The following is a 15,671-nucleotide window of genomic DNA, read 5'->3' as shown; positions in this document are numbered from 1 at the left end:
GCCATCGTCACCAACCCCCCCCCCCCCCCCCGCCTTGCCCCCTTCCTCGGTGGGTTTCGGCGCATCCCCCTTAGCCGGGGTGAGGAATAACGCCGGGACCGCGGCACGGACAAACCCCCCCCCCCGGGCGAGCGAGCGGCTGCTGCGCCCCGGAGGCGGCGGCGGCGGCGGGGCCGTCCCGGGTGCCCGCCTGTCGGGCAAACACCGTTTTACTTTTACTTTCTACCCGGGACCAGCTTTCGCCAGGCCAGGGCAACTCCTGCCCGCCGGCCCGGCCGCGGCTACCGGGAGCCGCGTTTGCCCCGTCCCGGTAGCGACCGGGGGCGAGGGCGGGCGGGGGTGGGGGGGTGGGGGAAAGGAGCAAACAAACAAACAAACAAACAAACTAACGAGGGTGTTTTTTAAACATTTCATCCCCTATTGTTCGGCCGCCGTGGAAAGCTGCTGCGTGGAGAGGCGTCTGATTTTCGAGGGAACTCTTCCCGGGGCGAGCGCCGTAAATATCTCAACAGATGCTCGGCTTGTCGGTAATCAGCTCGGCTCCTCGGCGGTCAGCGCGGCAGCGGCGGCGGCAGCAGCAGGGTATTAATTCTGGATATGAGGGCTCTCCGCAACATTTGGTTCTTTTTTTTTTTTTCCAGAAAGGAAAGATGGAAAAGGGGAGGGATCGCCCGTGAGTCTGACTGACAGTTTACATAATGAGCTTGTGAGGATGCGAGGCAACTATATAAACAGCTCGAAGGGAAGCAAGTTTTCCATTTACTGAGCGCTGTTAGCACCGGTTAAAGGAGGAGCGGTTCCACGCTAAGCACTCCCCTCCGCGTCTCCCGCAAAACCCACCCGGCTCTGGAGTTTATAAAGGCGACGACAGCGATCAGAGGTCGGCGGCCGGCTGCAGGATTAAATCCCAGAAGGGGACGGATCGACACCTGGATTTTACCTTCCGATTTCGGCTGGTGCTCGGGGAATATTTGGAAGAGCAGGTTGCTCCAGGAGAATCGCCGTGACGCCTCCCTTTTCTCCCTCGACCGAGAAGCGCTTGCTTGGACCGTTTGAGGAATACAGGAGGAAAAACTAAACCCACTAAGAACTGGAAGCTTGAATAACACAAGGATGACAGCCTTGCGCATCTTTGGCTTGACGTTTCTGTTAGTGATTTTGCAGCAGGTAATCGCACATCGCAAAAAAAAAAAAAAAAAAAAAAAAGGGTTCGCGAAATGTAAAGTGGGTGATGGAAGCAAGTTTGCATGGCAAAGCCGGGGTAAGGTCTGATTTGGCTATTTTGTGTGTCTCCCCTTTGTGCAGAGGGTGTCCGGCTCTGGCGTCTTCCAGCTGGAGCTGCAGGAATTCGTGAACAGCCACGGGTCTCTGGCCAGCGGGAAGCCCTGCTCCCCCCACTGCAGGACCTTCTTTCGCGTTTGTTTGAAGCATTTTCAGGCAGTGGTCTCCCCGGGCTCCTGCACTTTCGGCAGCATCATCACCCCCGTTCTGGGAATAAACTCCTTCAGCATTAAGGATACAGAGAGATTTGACAGCCCGATTAAGTTGCCCTTTAACTTCACGTGGCCGGTGAGATTCCACTTTAAACCCGATGGCGATGGTGGGGCAGGAGGGCGGCAAGGGAAGGCTAATCGCAGCGCGCTGCTAATCTGTCATGTAAACAAACTACTTTCGCCTACTAGACTTATTTCCAGAACTTCCTTTAAAGAAAAGAAAAAAAAAAGGCCAAAAAAGTAAAAAAAAAAAAAAAAACAAAAAAACAAAAAAGCGATGAAAAAGCCCATCCAGCACTTGGGTTAATGAATGTTATTACGAGAAATAAAAGCTAAAGGGGAGCGGTCTGTAGGAGGGAGAGAGGGGAGCGCGTAGCCGCGGGGAAGAGTGCCGAGGCGGGTGTGTGTGTGTGGGGGGGGTGCCGGGTGGGTTTGGGGTTGGGGGTCGGGGCGGAGGGGCGCTGGGCTGACGCTGGTTTCTCCCTTTTCCCTTCCTTTTCCCCTTCCCTTTCCCCTTCCCCTTCCTCCCCCCGCAGGGAACCTTCTCGCTGATCATCCAGGCCTGGCACGCGCCCGCCAACTACCTGCCGGAAGGTGACTACGGCCGCCCGCCGCCGGCAGGGGGCGCCCCCGCGCGGCGGGAGCGCCCCTCGCGCGTCCGTTCCCCCGTGTCCGTGTGTCCCCGCCCCCCCCCCCCCCATCCCGAAACGGTTAACGGCCGCCCCCGCCTCAGCTGTTTATACGATAACTCCAGCACCGGCTTTATCCCACCGTCGGGAGCCGGTTCCTCCCCCCCCCCCCCCCCCTCAACGATAGCCATCGAGGGGCCGCTTTGATTCTGCCCCGGGCCTAATCTCCAACACAATTGCGTTTCCTCCGGTTTATTTTTGGCGTGGGAAAGCGAGGCGGGCTGCGGTGAGAAACCCGGGAGGCTGCCAGCGAGCCCCGGCCGCCTTTTCCTGTATTTTACACCTTGCTCGAATTCCGCCCTTTGGAAAGGAATAATGGCTTTGGGATGTTTTTCTGAGCGGAGAGGAAAAGGATATTTCACGGCAGCCTTCGCTTTCAAAGGCCCCCCCCCCCACTCCGCTGAGCCCCCCCCCCTCGGCCGGGGTCAGCGCTCCCACCCTCCGCACCTTTGTACGCGGGGCGTGCCCTTACCTACACATATATACGCACGCGTACGTGTATATATATATCTATCTATATACATCTCTATGCGAGCGGGGGTGGTTTCGGTGGCGGCGCAGGGGGGTGGTTGTGGTGGGGGGGAACGACACGGGACGTCAGTGTCCCCCAAGGGGGGGGGGCTGACGCGGGGCCCGCTCTCCCGCAGGCTCCCGGCCTCTTTCGGAGGACTGGCTCATCAGCCAGATGTCGATCCAGCGGTCGCTGTCGGTGGGCGAGAACTGGTCGCAGGACGTGCAGAGCGGCCCCCTCACCCAGCTGCGCTATTCCTACCGGGTGGTCTGCAGCGAGAACTACTACGGCGAGAGCTGCTCCCGCCTCTGCAAACGCCGCGACGACCGCTTCGGACACTACGTTTGCGAGGCGGACGGCACCTTGGCCTGCCTGCCCGGTTGGACCGGCGAGTACTGCACCGAGCGTAAGTGCCCGCCGCGGAGGCGGAGGGAGGGGGGCGGCGGGAGGGCGCGCTCCCCGCCGCAGAACCGGGGCCTTGGCGAACCTCGGCACCTTCAGGGACGTCACCCGCTTTGGCTTCCCTGGGCCCTCGCCCGCGCCAGCTGGGTATTAGCGTCAGGGATGACGCCCAAGAGGCCTTCGAGAAAACGCAGCCCCCCCACACACCCCCCCTCCAAGGCACCGGGGGGCGTATTTGATGAAGGGACCCAAAACCACGTCCCCGCGTCCAGCCTGACCCTGGTTGCAGCTGTCTTTGCGGTCAGGTCTAAACGTAGGGTGGCTTGGAGGAGGCTGCGGCAAAGCATTGTGCCCGGTTCCCCCCAGGTAGGCGCTCGGAGCCCTGTTTTCACGCTGACCTTTCCACTCCCCGCCTGCAGAGAGAAAGTTGCAGGCTGAGGACTTTGACCCCTTTGGCTGCCGTGCTTCACCAATGCCATGCTTCACCTCCGCGAGCGTTCGCGGCAAAGAGCGAGCTAGCAGGGAAAGAAAGGAGCTTGGCTGATATCCCTGCGTCAGCGATACCTGTTCCAAGTTAAAAAGCTAGCAGCTCACCCACACAAATGCTTCCACCGTTCCTGCTGCCAGAGGAGATGAGACAGGTGTTGCGGTGCGGTAGTGAGAACGTTTACTGTGAGCTCGAGGTCCTGTTGGTTTTTTTCAGGCTTTTCATTAGCACAAGCCAAAGCCACCTCCTCTTGCTCCCTTTCTTGTGAGAGTTGCAAGAGTTCATGTTTGTTGTATAAACAGAAAAACTAAAGGACAACTTGTCAGATGTTGGCTCTCCTTGTTCACTTCCTCCTGCTCCAGAACTCCCCGTACCGAGAATTTAAAAAAAAAAAAGCTTTTAAAGTACAAAACTGTTTTTCAAAGTATTTTTTTAAAAGCTGGCTTTTGCCCTTTTAAAAGTGTATTCTGTAGTGCCATGTGTATTTACCTAAACGTTTCTGCTTTTTTATGTTCTCTTTACAGCCATCTGTCTGTCTGGGTGTACTGAACAGAACGGATATTGCAACAAGCCTGGAGAGTGCATGTGAGTAGATGGCAACTGCAATCCGAACTCCACTTAAAATGTCACCTTGTAATGGAAACTTAAACTCTTTTCCATGTCATTAATGTTTTAATCTGACTTTTCTTTTAGCTGTCGTCCCGGTTGGCAAGGCCGCTACTGTGATGAATGCATTCCCCATATAGGCTGCCGCCACGGGACTTGTAAAACACAATGGCAGTGCATATGTGATGAAGGATGGGGTGGCCTCTTCTGTGATCAAGGTTAGTTCTGAAGCTTGTGCTTACGGCTCTAGACTGGGTACTCCTCAGTACTGGACTAAGGAATCCGACCCGTTGGATCTAGAATTAAATTTCCGCAAGGTACATGTTCATAGGCATCAGTTTGTACCGCCGCTGTCTTAGATACCAATTCCTGTATTTGTAGTAATTTTGTTCGAAAAGCAGCAAACCTTTTTGGTAGCTGCAGTTTTTCTCTTGCAAAAAAAGTTTTTGTCTTTGAAAAAAACCCAGCGACCTGGATGAACGTTGAACAGGCAAGTTTTCTGCCTGCTCAAGCTAAGTTTAACTTATTCCCTGCACAACTATAACAATTTACTAAACAGTTTCCAGCAGCAGTAAACACCATCATTTGGGCCTTCCTTATTTTGCATACAAGGAAGTTAACTCATGTGATAAGTCTGGAGCATGAGAGAAAAATCATGTAAGCAAGAATGAAAAGTACAGGTTCCATTTTAAGGTACACCAGACCACTTCCACCTATTCAACCCACTGAATCACTGAACCGGAGCCAGCTGAGCAGTCATGTCCTCAAGGCCATATATGCACTGCTGGCACTGAGATCATTAAGTACTCAAACCAAGCTAAGTGTTTTCAAGACAGTTATAGGATTAAGATGGCAAAGTCTGAATTAAGCAGGAAAAGTAAAGCTGCAGATTTTTTTCTGCTTGTAGTTATCTATTAACCAGTTGTATTCCAATTACTCTACGGTATTTACAGAGATAATAAAAATTTTCTACTTATGTCCTATGAACTTATGTGCATAACCTCTGGCTCAAATTTAAAGGAGGGGAAAAAAAAAAAAAAAGGACCATCAAGCTTGGCAGAGCATTTAGACAGTTTAAACTACTAATATGCATAACAAGAGAGCATGTTAAATAAACAAAAAAAGATTTCTAGTGTTTGTTTAAATCTCCAAGCCAAAACATCTTTATTTTCTCCCTGTGTCCCCAGAAGGTGCCTCAGAGCACACCTTTTAAAGGTGGGGCTCGCTGTTCTAGTATGTGACATGTTGTGCACAAAGCGTCTGTAGTGCCACGGCGTGTCTTTCGGAGAACACGCACTTAAGAAGTACATTTTGCAACTTGGCATCTAAATCCCATTGCAGCTAATGGGCTTATGCACACAAAAAAGGGAGAGTATACCAAAGCACTAAGAAAGTTAAATTTTTGCCAGGTTTCTCAAAATTCAGAGCTCCCATATTACAGTGATGGACATAGAGAAGTATCTAAAATCAATGATAATCTGAAACACCTGATTATTACTGATAATAACCTGGATAATCATCTCCAGTATTCCTACTGATAGCAAACCAAAATACTTCCTTGAAAATTCTGTCTTTTTTGTTGACTACAGCGTTTCTGTAGGAATGTCTTTTCCCAGCTATCAGAGACGGTTTCTCTAACTCCTGGTATCTTTGCAGACCTGAACTACTGCACTCATCACAGACCATGCAAAAACGGAGCAACTTGCATGAACACTGGCCAGGGCAGCTATACGTGTTCATGCAAACCCGGCTTTACCGGTGTTGACTGCGAACATGAGATCAGCGAGTGTGACAGCAATCCCTGTAGGAATGGCGGTAGTTGCACGGTAAGGGCTTTTTAAATGTAAGGTCTTTGTGTGAAGCAAGCCCCAGTATACCTTTTCAGAAATGGTTCTGTAACAACATAATGGGAATTCGATAGTACGCAGGTTCATTACCGACGCTCACAACTATCATACTGAACCCTTCCCGAGAGGTGTCAGGGGAGGAAGTCTGTTACAGGAGGAGATGTATCATCTAGATTAGAACTAGTCAACTGATCCTTAGGTTTCTGTGGCAGCTATTATGAGAGCCTGGCAAGATCCAAGGTTGGTGAGGGAGCAGATCTGTAAAAAATAAGCTTCTCAAACCAAGGTTCATGCAGAAATGCACCAAGTCTGTATTTTAATAGCAAGTAAAAGAAAACTTCTGCTTTCTGCTACGGGAGTGTAGCGTCACACAATAGGAGGGCAATCAGCTGAAGCACTTTCTGTGAAACAGGGTTCTGCATTTTTAGTTTCCTGCAGTCTTGTGTTTCAGTGTGTTTTTGGACAGTCAATGATTGATTCTACCTGTTGATAAAGACTGATCGATTATAGATATCAAATGTAATCTGATGCACGTTTAGATTAAAGCTAATGGCACGAGACGCTAGCTTCCTTCTCCCAAGGCCTTGGACACACAGTACTTGGAAAGAAGAAACCGTTTAGTTATGATGTGAGTGGTGGGACTTAGCCATGGCAAAGCAACGTAAGCCCTTCTAAAGAAAAAAAGGGCTCTCATGCCGAGGATAAATGGCCTAATCACAGCTGCGTAGGTTGACACATGCCATTCTGCTCTGGGAGGACCTCGGGGACCCCATTAGACAGTAGTGGTGTTAGTAATGTTTTTGTCTAGCTGCCTGTAGGCTTCCTACAACTGTATCTGCTCTGCTTGTGTAGCTGCATGATTACTCCTACACGCTGGCTACGGCCGATTCACAGCTCTATCCCTCACAGTCCAGCCTGCACCTATTTACTCTCCAAATGTCACATCAGAGCGTGGATGAGAAGGGACCGAACAGCGCTCGCTGCCGACCAAAAATAAGTGTGCAAGCAGCTATCATTTGGTACCATCAAGTAACAGTGGCCTAATGTTGTGTTTTGCAGGATATGGAGAACGGTTATCACTGCCTGTGCCCCCCTGGCTACTATGGCACTCACTGTGAGCACAGCGCTTTGACATGTATAGATTCTCCGTGCTTTAACGGTGGCACGTGCTTGGAAAAAGAACAAGGGGCCAGCTACACTTGCGTTTGCCCTTTCGGCTTCACAGGGTCAAACTGTGAAAAAAAAGTAGACAGGTGCACAAGCAACCCGTGTGCGAATGGTGAGTCATTTTATCAAAAAATCTCGTGTCTCTGACTCGTTTGTGCTTTTCAGTGCAGAAGTGATAGAAATCCAATCTGACCTCTACTCTTCCTCTAATACATTAGTCCCTCTCCCCCACTGTATTCCACATCTACCCTAATTTTAGTCTCCTGCGGGGGCGGGACTTTCACTGGCATTTTCTACGCAACAAAAGAATGCACAAGGTTTATCATGTGATGGGGAAGATGGCAGAATTAAGTAAATTAAATTAGCTGTATTACATATTTAAAGGGGGCATATTTTTAAGGCACAGTGATACAATTAGGTAAACTAGAAGGAACTTTTAGATGTGCAGTTGTTTTGTAAAATAACCTCCCTCTTCTTGAGATAGTATAAAAGGCCAACTGGGGAGAGGTTTAGGTTTCCGAGTGAAGCGCACTGCAGACTAATTTTTTTATTTTACTTTTTTTTCCTCAGATGGTAATTGCTTTTACCTTGGTCAGATCCGTGTGTGTCGTTGTCGGGCTGGTTTCTCTGGTCAGAAATGCGAGATAAACATCAACGATTGTGCCAGAAACCCATGTTCCAATGGGGGAACTTGTCATGACCTGATCAACGATTACACCTGCACGTGCTTGCCAGGCTACAGTGGCAGGAACTGTGACATCAAAACCAGAGATGAATGTGCTTCTGGGCCATGTGAGAATGGAGGCACATGCTACAGCGGACTTTATAGTGCCAACTTTGTCTGCTACTGTCCTTCTGGCTTCATGGGCAACCGTTGTGAATTGCCAGTTTATTCAGTGCCCGTTACGCTTCCTCCTAAACCAGTCCCCTGGATTGCTATATCCATGGGGGTGGGGCTGGTGGCTTTGCTCATACTGTTCTGCATGATAGCAATGGTCATCAGGCAGATGAGGATGCACCCAGAGCAGGACTTGGAGACAATGAACAACCTGTCTGACTTCCAGAAAGACAATCTCATTCCAGCTTCCCAGCTCAAAAACACCAATAAAAATAAAGACCTTGAAGTGGACTGTGGGCTAGAGAAGTCAAACTACAAACCCAAGAATCATAAACTGGACTACAATCTGGTAAAAGACCTGACAAGTAGAGGGACGCAGGAAGAGAAATATTACAAAAGTGAAAAGTGTTTAGGAGAAAAGTCTCCCCTCCGACTACATAGGTGAGAATGCAGTCTTCCTTCTAGTCTTTCTTAAGGCCCCTCATCTTCATACTGGTCTAGAAGCAGATGAGAAAATATAGGGGGGGGAATGAAACCTCGAGCAGATAATATACAGAACAAACCAGAGCAAAGCCAGGAATCTTCACACTGGAGTATGTGTGTCACAACCAAGTGGTAGCCTTAGCTAAGTCAATTGAGTGTTTGTGCAGAGTGCTGCTAGTGTGGGTACTGTGAAGGGGAACGTGAGTGGCTAAGGTCAGTGGTGAAAGAAAGAAGTGTCTTTCCTTCCTCAGTAGATCTTGGTGGAACAACAGTTAAGGCATATAGTGATTAAAAATAAGTATTTCGCTTATGAAGAAGGCGAAGTGATCTGCTTACTGAGGAGAATGATAGAGTGAAAGTAACTACCCTTTTTCAAAAAAAGAAAAGGGCGGGTATTCACTGGCTCATCAGTCTTCTGATACACGTACTGGAAGTCTTATCTGGGGTCTGCTTGTGGCTGTTGCACTGAGGGATCTGAGGAGCACGCTATTAGGTTGGACATGGCAGAAGCATAGGAAGACAGTAGCTATTCCTTACTTCCCCTTTTCTATTATAGTGTCCTGCCACCATATAGAACATGTAAAACTTCATCCTCTGCACTTCCCTCCGACACCTTCATGGCTATCTCATTCCACCCCTCCATATTCATGGTAGATTTTGAAAGTCAGGCTTGTCAGTAGTCAACTAACATTCTTTTCTCTCTGCCCTGCCTTAGTGAAAAGCCAGAATGTAGGATATCAGCGATATGCTCTCCGAGGGATTCAATGTACCAGTCCGTTTTTGTGATAACAGAAGAAAGGAATGAGTGCATCATAGCCACAGAGGTAAGTACGTACACAGGTAGACAGGCATAAATTCACAAAGTAAAGGGGTAAATTATACTTTAGAATTGCACCTGAGAAGGTTACTCTATTTCCAGGGATCCTGATGCTTCCCAGCATTTACCTCTCCTCTTCTGTGGCCCACACAGAACATACAGTGGGGGAAAATAAAGAAATTAGCAGCTCTGATTTTATTAAACTGGATAGTTTGAGGTTAGATAAATCAGCGGGAGATGAAAGCACAGAACATCAGCCCATAAAAATTCAGCACATTGTAGGATTACTTCCTCATAAACAGGTAGTCAGCAAAAATGGAAATAATAGTCGTTCATAGGCCCATTGATATAAAGCCACTTTTTTCCCATGACTACAGTGGATAATCTGTGTTCTGTGGAAACAGGCAAAGCTATAGATTTTCAGCAGAAGATGGAAGGTAGCTGAATGTGTTAGTGGATAGGCACTACAGCCATTTAGGAAGTCTGTAATGAGGTAGTTTCAACCTCTTGGCATTTAAGCTCCAGCTGTATATTCTCTAACAGAAGTTAACGCTGTTATTGATAAACACATCTAGATTTTGATGTTACATTGAAAAGTCAGAGGACAGATACATGAAAAAGGAAGTACCTAGCATTGAACTTTAAAGACTTTAAAAAGCAGCTGTTGAGGAACCAACCAGTTCCTGAAGAATTATTGACGCTTTGACTCAATGGAAGTTAAAGGCACTTTGACATTAACCACTACCTGCCTTCTTCAGCGTGGCCATCTTTAGGACTAGTTTCAGACCCCAGGAAGGAGAAGCCTGCTGTGCCATATAGCAGTGATCTGTGAAGTCAGATCTGCAGGACTTGTCTCCCTTGCCAGGGTGGATATCAGATTTCCTCTTGAAGGCAAGCTGGAACACAAGTCAACCAACAATATTAAAAGTTTAAGTGAAAGGATTTTCAAAGATGACAGCCAGATGCTTCATTCCCATTAACTGATCTAAATACCATATCTTCCTTTGAAGATCTTGCTGACCAAAACTAGACTCCCAGATTTACATCAGGCATCTCCAGAAGTGTTTTTATTTTCAGAATGACAGCCCCTGAAACCTCTCTCCACATCATTCAGACTTAATGCTTCTGAACACAAGCTATTTAACTACACCATATGCCTTTTACAGAGACCTAATGTTAAACACCCAGATTTGTAAGCATTCTTCCCCTCAGTCCAGGTAGAGAGGCTACTTATCATACAGATGACTTTTTTTTTTTTGCTGGTGATTCTTTGTCTCTGGACCCAGCCAGAAACATTGAACGCTGATAGTTAAACTGTGGTAATGTCTGGCTTAAATTGCTTTGGTTTGACATACTTGAATTACAATTTGTTAGATCTGCAGTAGTCTGTATGCTGTGCTTCCTTCTCACTCCTGGTATTATTTTATATCCTGACAGGTATAAGACTGAAGATCAGCCCATTTGCACCTCAGATTTGGTAATGCCAGTAGATGGACGTTCCTGCTGCATTGTTTACAATTCAGAACTGGATTGGACTGTTTTTAATTACATGCAACTTGCTGCTCTCAGGCGGAGGATGGAACTGGGTGAACTGGACAGACTGTGAATTTACTGAAAGATGCAATACACCTTTTGGTTCTTACTGCCCTTGTTTGAAGTTTGATACCAGAAATCTCATTGGCTATAGAAGAGGGGAGGCAGAGGGAAGAGAGAGGGGTTAAAAATGTTGTTGTTTTAATTTGTTTTTAAAAGATACTGAGGCCAGTTCCTCATGGACAGACCCCCTGGCTTTGCAGAACTCTGGTTATGGGAGGTGCCGGTAGATGAGGAGGCACTTAACTATCACAGATGTTGCCATGGAAGGTGTGAAGAAAGACACATTGCTATGCAGATAATGGATACAGTATAAACGAGGTCTCCATTTTTTTCTGGGTTTAAAAGTGCCTAAAATGTGTCAAGAGAATCTAACAAGCCCAAACAGAGACTTGACTGCTCTTTTTGCAGTTACCTGAACAGTATTGGGCAGGGGTGGTTGATACTTCCTGCTACACATCTATTTGCGTCTCCTCTCTCCTGCTGCATGTACTGGAGACTGTGTAAGGGGTGAGAGGAGGAAGGAAAGAGGAATACGGAATTTACATGTCATCTCATTTGGTGATGCTTTGGAGAACTGATTGGCCCAAGCCACAATATGGGACAGGATTTTTGTGGATTTAAACATTTGAGAAGGAAAAGTTGTGATGAGGAATGTGTATTGCCTCTTCCCCATTGATAAGGAGGAGGCGTGATCCCAGCTCTATTTAAAGCCTTACAAATGCGTTTAAAATCAATCAGCTCCTAGAACCTTTATGTGCTGAGCTGTCTCAGCTGTTTTCATGCCCTTTGCACTACCAGTAATTGTGAATAGACATTACTTTTTTCTTCTCCTTCCTCATTCTCTCCCCCCTGCCTTATTTTGACACAGATTTGGGGGTTTATGTCGTGTTTCTGAATTAGGTGCCACCTTCTACTGCAAATAGTCTCAAAATTGCAGCTGTTACTTTCTGAAGGAGAAGCAGCAGTGTGACACACACCCACACACCCCCCGCCCCATTTCTCCACCTGGTTACAAAACTCCCGACTCCTGTCCTTCATCCCGGTTCCAAATGCCCAATGGCAAAGCACCCACTGAGATGCCCTCTGCCAAGACAGGTGGAGATTAGAGTTAGAAGGTTCTAAGCTCGTCCTGTTTCTTTCATACCCACCCACTGCTACACGGAAAAGGGCAAGCCTGCCCCTGGAAACCAGAGGTGTGCAGAAGCTCTTTTTTTATATACATATTTACAGCAATAATACCGGACACCCCAGTGGAAAGTGCTGTGATACTAATGAGATGAGACCGTGGGGTGGGGCAGAATGAGGAGGGAGGAAACAAGATCTCTTTGAAGAAACCCGGACCGTGCTATCTCTCGGACAGCGATATTCCTGCCCTTGTAAATCCTGTTGTTGGACTAGCCCATCTACTGCCTTGAACTGTGCAGACAAGACCCCTTCATAATGTCCACTACTGACCTTCTGCTCTGACCACGTAGGACCATTTTGAAGATGACCTTCAGAAATCAATAATATGGGTTTTAGTTTGTCTGTTTGTAGTTTATTTTGAAGACTAGTATTTCAGTAATTTAAAAAAAATCAGAAGCACTGAACTTTCTACGTTTTATAACATTATTTTGTATATAATGTATATTTATAATCAAAACAGAAGTGTAAATATGTTTATTACTTCTCATGTAATGTTTTTAATGTGATGACAAAGTTTGAATTTTATTTTTTTTTTCAAGCAATGAAAATACTTTCCTGCTACTACAAAGTTTATTGTGGTTTGTCCTTTTACACTTCAGGTTCCATGATTCTGTGACAGCCAAGGTTACTTGAAGCCCCAGAAGTAAGCTTGTCTGCCTGCTCCCTCCAGTCAGCCCAACATTTACATTTTGCACACCAACTGCTGTCAGCTGCTTTTTATAAAACGACTATACTGTTAACTGATGTCAACAAAGTTGTTTAGCTGAGTGGCATACATCTGACAGGAAAGTTATACGTATATTTATATTGTGATATATAATATTTAAATTATATATATACGTATATATATTCTTTTGCTATGGAGCGGGACTGAACTGTCAGGAAAGTTATTTTTATTAACACTTTGCTCTTCCTCTTCCATGACAACTTGTGGCATGGAAGATACATATTTAATACCATTTCAAAGTGGCTTAATAAATGTGCTGGCTTGGGGTTCACTTACAGAACAAGATACGATTACTATTTTTTTTAAATCCCATTTCTTTAAATACTTCCAGTAAGACCCAAATCTTGCCCTCAGGTTATTCTTGCACAGCGTCTACATCTACACTTGCAAGATCGTATCCTTGTTTGTTTGATTGCGATGGGTAAGATTTGTCTTTCACTTGTGGGATTAGGGGGAGTTTCAGGCTTTCTCCTCCCAAGTTCCCTACGCTACACCAGCAGCCATGTCCTCCAAGGGCATCACAAAGTCATTTTCCTCTGCAGCCGTTTTGGAGGACATTTCCACAAAAAAAGTGTAAAAAGCACACATATAAAACACTCCCAGCAGGTTTAGTAGCCTTTGAAGCACATAAATTTACAGACAATTAAATCTCTCACTAGATCAGCTAGGTGCAATACAGCCAATGTCTGAATGCACAAAAGCAAAAACTATAAGAACAGGAAACCACTGCTGCTCTATTTTAAAACGAGACTTTTTTTGTTGTTGTTGTTGACAAAATGCCAAAAAAGCATCTTAGCATTGGATGCCTTTTCTATCTTTCCCCAAAATAAAATCTAACCAAAATTTGCTTGTTTTTTTTTTAAAAAAATACAAAACAAAAAAACCCCACTGGTGTTAAAAAAGCACCTTAACAAATTATTTTTACTTTGTTATTAGAATACTGCAAATAATGGTTTATAAGGGTCCTTCTAAGTGTATTATTATGGTTACGTAGATACTATTTATTTTGGATGGTCTTGTTTCTCCCTCTTCAGTTCTTTTCTTAGCGAAATTAACTTTCAAATCCCAGCCGATTTCCCTGGCTACCATAAAAATAAATTTAAGATGAAACTCAGAAATAAAAAGCCACCTCTCCCTCCCCAAACATTCACCCCGTAGAGCAAATTATGAAAAACAAGCCATTGACAAAAAGCCGAGCAGATGCTCCCTGCTTGCAGTCCTTCCTCGGCAATGTGAAATAAACCCAACAGATGCCTCTCTTAATTGAGCACATGGATTACATACACACATGCACTCTGTCCTGCTTAAAACAAAACACACACCAAAATCAAACAGGAAAATAGCCAAAGAACTCTTCCCAAAGCCTAGGCAAGCAGGAATGCTAAGACCAAAAAAGACTCCGCTCTTCCTGCTCAAAAGGAGACAGGAAACCGTATCCGTAGACAGAAGGGAGTTGAAATTCATTAAAACCCATGGACCTGATTATGTAGATCCCACAGGGTAAAGCAGGTACAACACATGCCTTTGTGTATCCACACAGGAGAGGAAAGAAAAAAACCATCAGTTTACAAGGAAATCTGTGAATATTTACTGGAGGCAGTACTGCGCTACGCAGCTACCAGAATAGATCACAGATCCTACACAGGAAAAACAGGAGCGGTGCCTGCTTCCACACAGGAGGAGATGGAAAGCGTATGTGAGTCTATGCACGTGTGCACATCCCCAACTCCTTGAAAAAGAAACTACAGGCAAATTAGCTGAACGCATAATATGACCTGGATTTAACCCACATCTTCGGCCAAAACTTTCCTTACCGAGGGCTGCTGTGCACTGACTGCTCACCAGCCTGCCCCGCGCCCTGAGGTGAGTGCATCTCTGAGCCAAAGTGTATGAACTCACTAGGAGGAGCTCTGAGATCCTTCTGGACTCCTTCTGAGTCTTTACTGACTCAGCCTGAATTTCAAAGACTCTTTTTGAGGACCACAGATGATGCCACGACCGTAAATGTACCGACAAATAATGCCTTTTCTCTTAACAAGCTTATAGAGTTCTCAGACCCAATGGTATGACTAACTTCTCTCAGCATAATTTGCACCAACTATGGCAAGATTACGGATTTGGCTTGAGGGCTGCACCTAAATGTGGCTTTCAAGTTTAAAAGACTGCACAAACTCACTTAAAAGCAATGTGACAAAACAACAATTTTAAGAATGGAATCTTGACTCTGAGAAACTCTTTGGTGTTTCTTTGTATTAGCACCTGATAGAAACTGTTTCACAGCCACGCAGAGCCCTTCTGTCTGAACAATTTCAGAGCTGGATCCAGTGGGAGGGGTGCTGCTCCGTGCAGCACTTCACTTGAGTTGTTCCATGTTTGGCTCCAGCCCTTCATCATTTACCTTTTTAAACAGTCCGCTGATTAGGGGAAACAGATGCTGGGATATACCCGTAACTATAGCACCCACTGGTGCTGAGACAACATGCAGCAGCACTGTGCTGATGCAAACATAGCACAGGGCATGGAGTTCAGCTAGTGTAGGTGAAGGATGCTTGTAGAAATTAGGTTTGATACAGGACGTGCCTAAAATGGGATAAAATGCAGAATGCATTTTATTATGCACAATACTCGTCCAGCAACAGCTCTCAGCCTTGAAACAGCTGCTGGGAAAGCCTAAATTCATTATTGTGCAATTGCAACCACCTAGTCTAACAGATGAAACCATCTCTGTGAAAACGTATTTCAAGTATTTTCATTGCTCCTCAGTCTTTTTTCATTAGTTCATGGTAAAATGAGAACGGCACAGCAGGTCACTAACAAACCCGT

General features: G+C 46.1%; 1 protein-coding gene across 2 annotated transcripts; it reads left to right on the top strand.

Annotated features, from left to right (window-relative positions):
- Positions 1-369: 369 nt before the first annotated feature.
- DLL4 (delta like canonical Notch ligand 4) lies at positions 370-12,677 on the top strand. Of its 2 annotated transcripts, none has more exons than XM_030004095.2 (11): positions 370-1,167; positions 1,306-1,569; positions 2,030-2,087; positions 2,830-3,099; positions 4,107-4,167; positions 4,276-4,406; positions 5,845-6,014; positions 7,095-7,314; positions 7,773-8,481; positions 9,239-9,347; positions 10,778-12,677. In XM_030004095.2, exons 1-11 carry the CDS (start codon positions 1,114-1,116, stop codon positions 10,781-10,783), a joined length of 2,052 nt encoding a protein of 683 aa, XP_029859955.1. In that variant the 5' UTR covers positions 370-1,113; the 3' UTR covers positions 10,784-12,677. The 2 variants fall into 2 exon arrangements, with proteins under 2 accessions (XP_029859955.1, XP_029859946.1); XM_030004086.2 differs by lacking the exon at positions 10,778-12,677 and having other exon boundaries at positions 370-527; positions 642-1,167; positions 9,239-10,758.
- The last annotated feature ends 2,994 nt before the right edge of the window (positions 12,678-15,671 follow it).

The sequence above is a fragment of the Aquila chrysaetos genome, chromosome 2 (assembly GCF_900496995.4).
Source record: "Aquila chrysaetos chrysaetos chromosome 2, bAquChr1.4, whole genome shotgun sequence".
Classification (NCBI taxonomy): domain Eukaryota; kingdom Metazoa; phylum Chordata; class Aves; order Accipitriformes; family Accipitridae; genus Aquila; species Aquila chrysaetos.
Note: the sequence above shows the minus strand (reverse complement) of the source record. Positions and strands in the feature narration are given on the sequence as shown.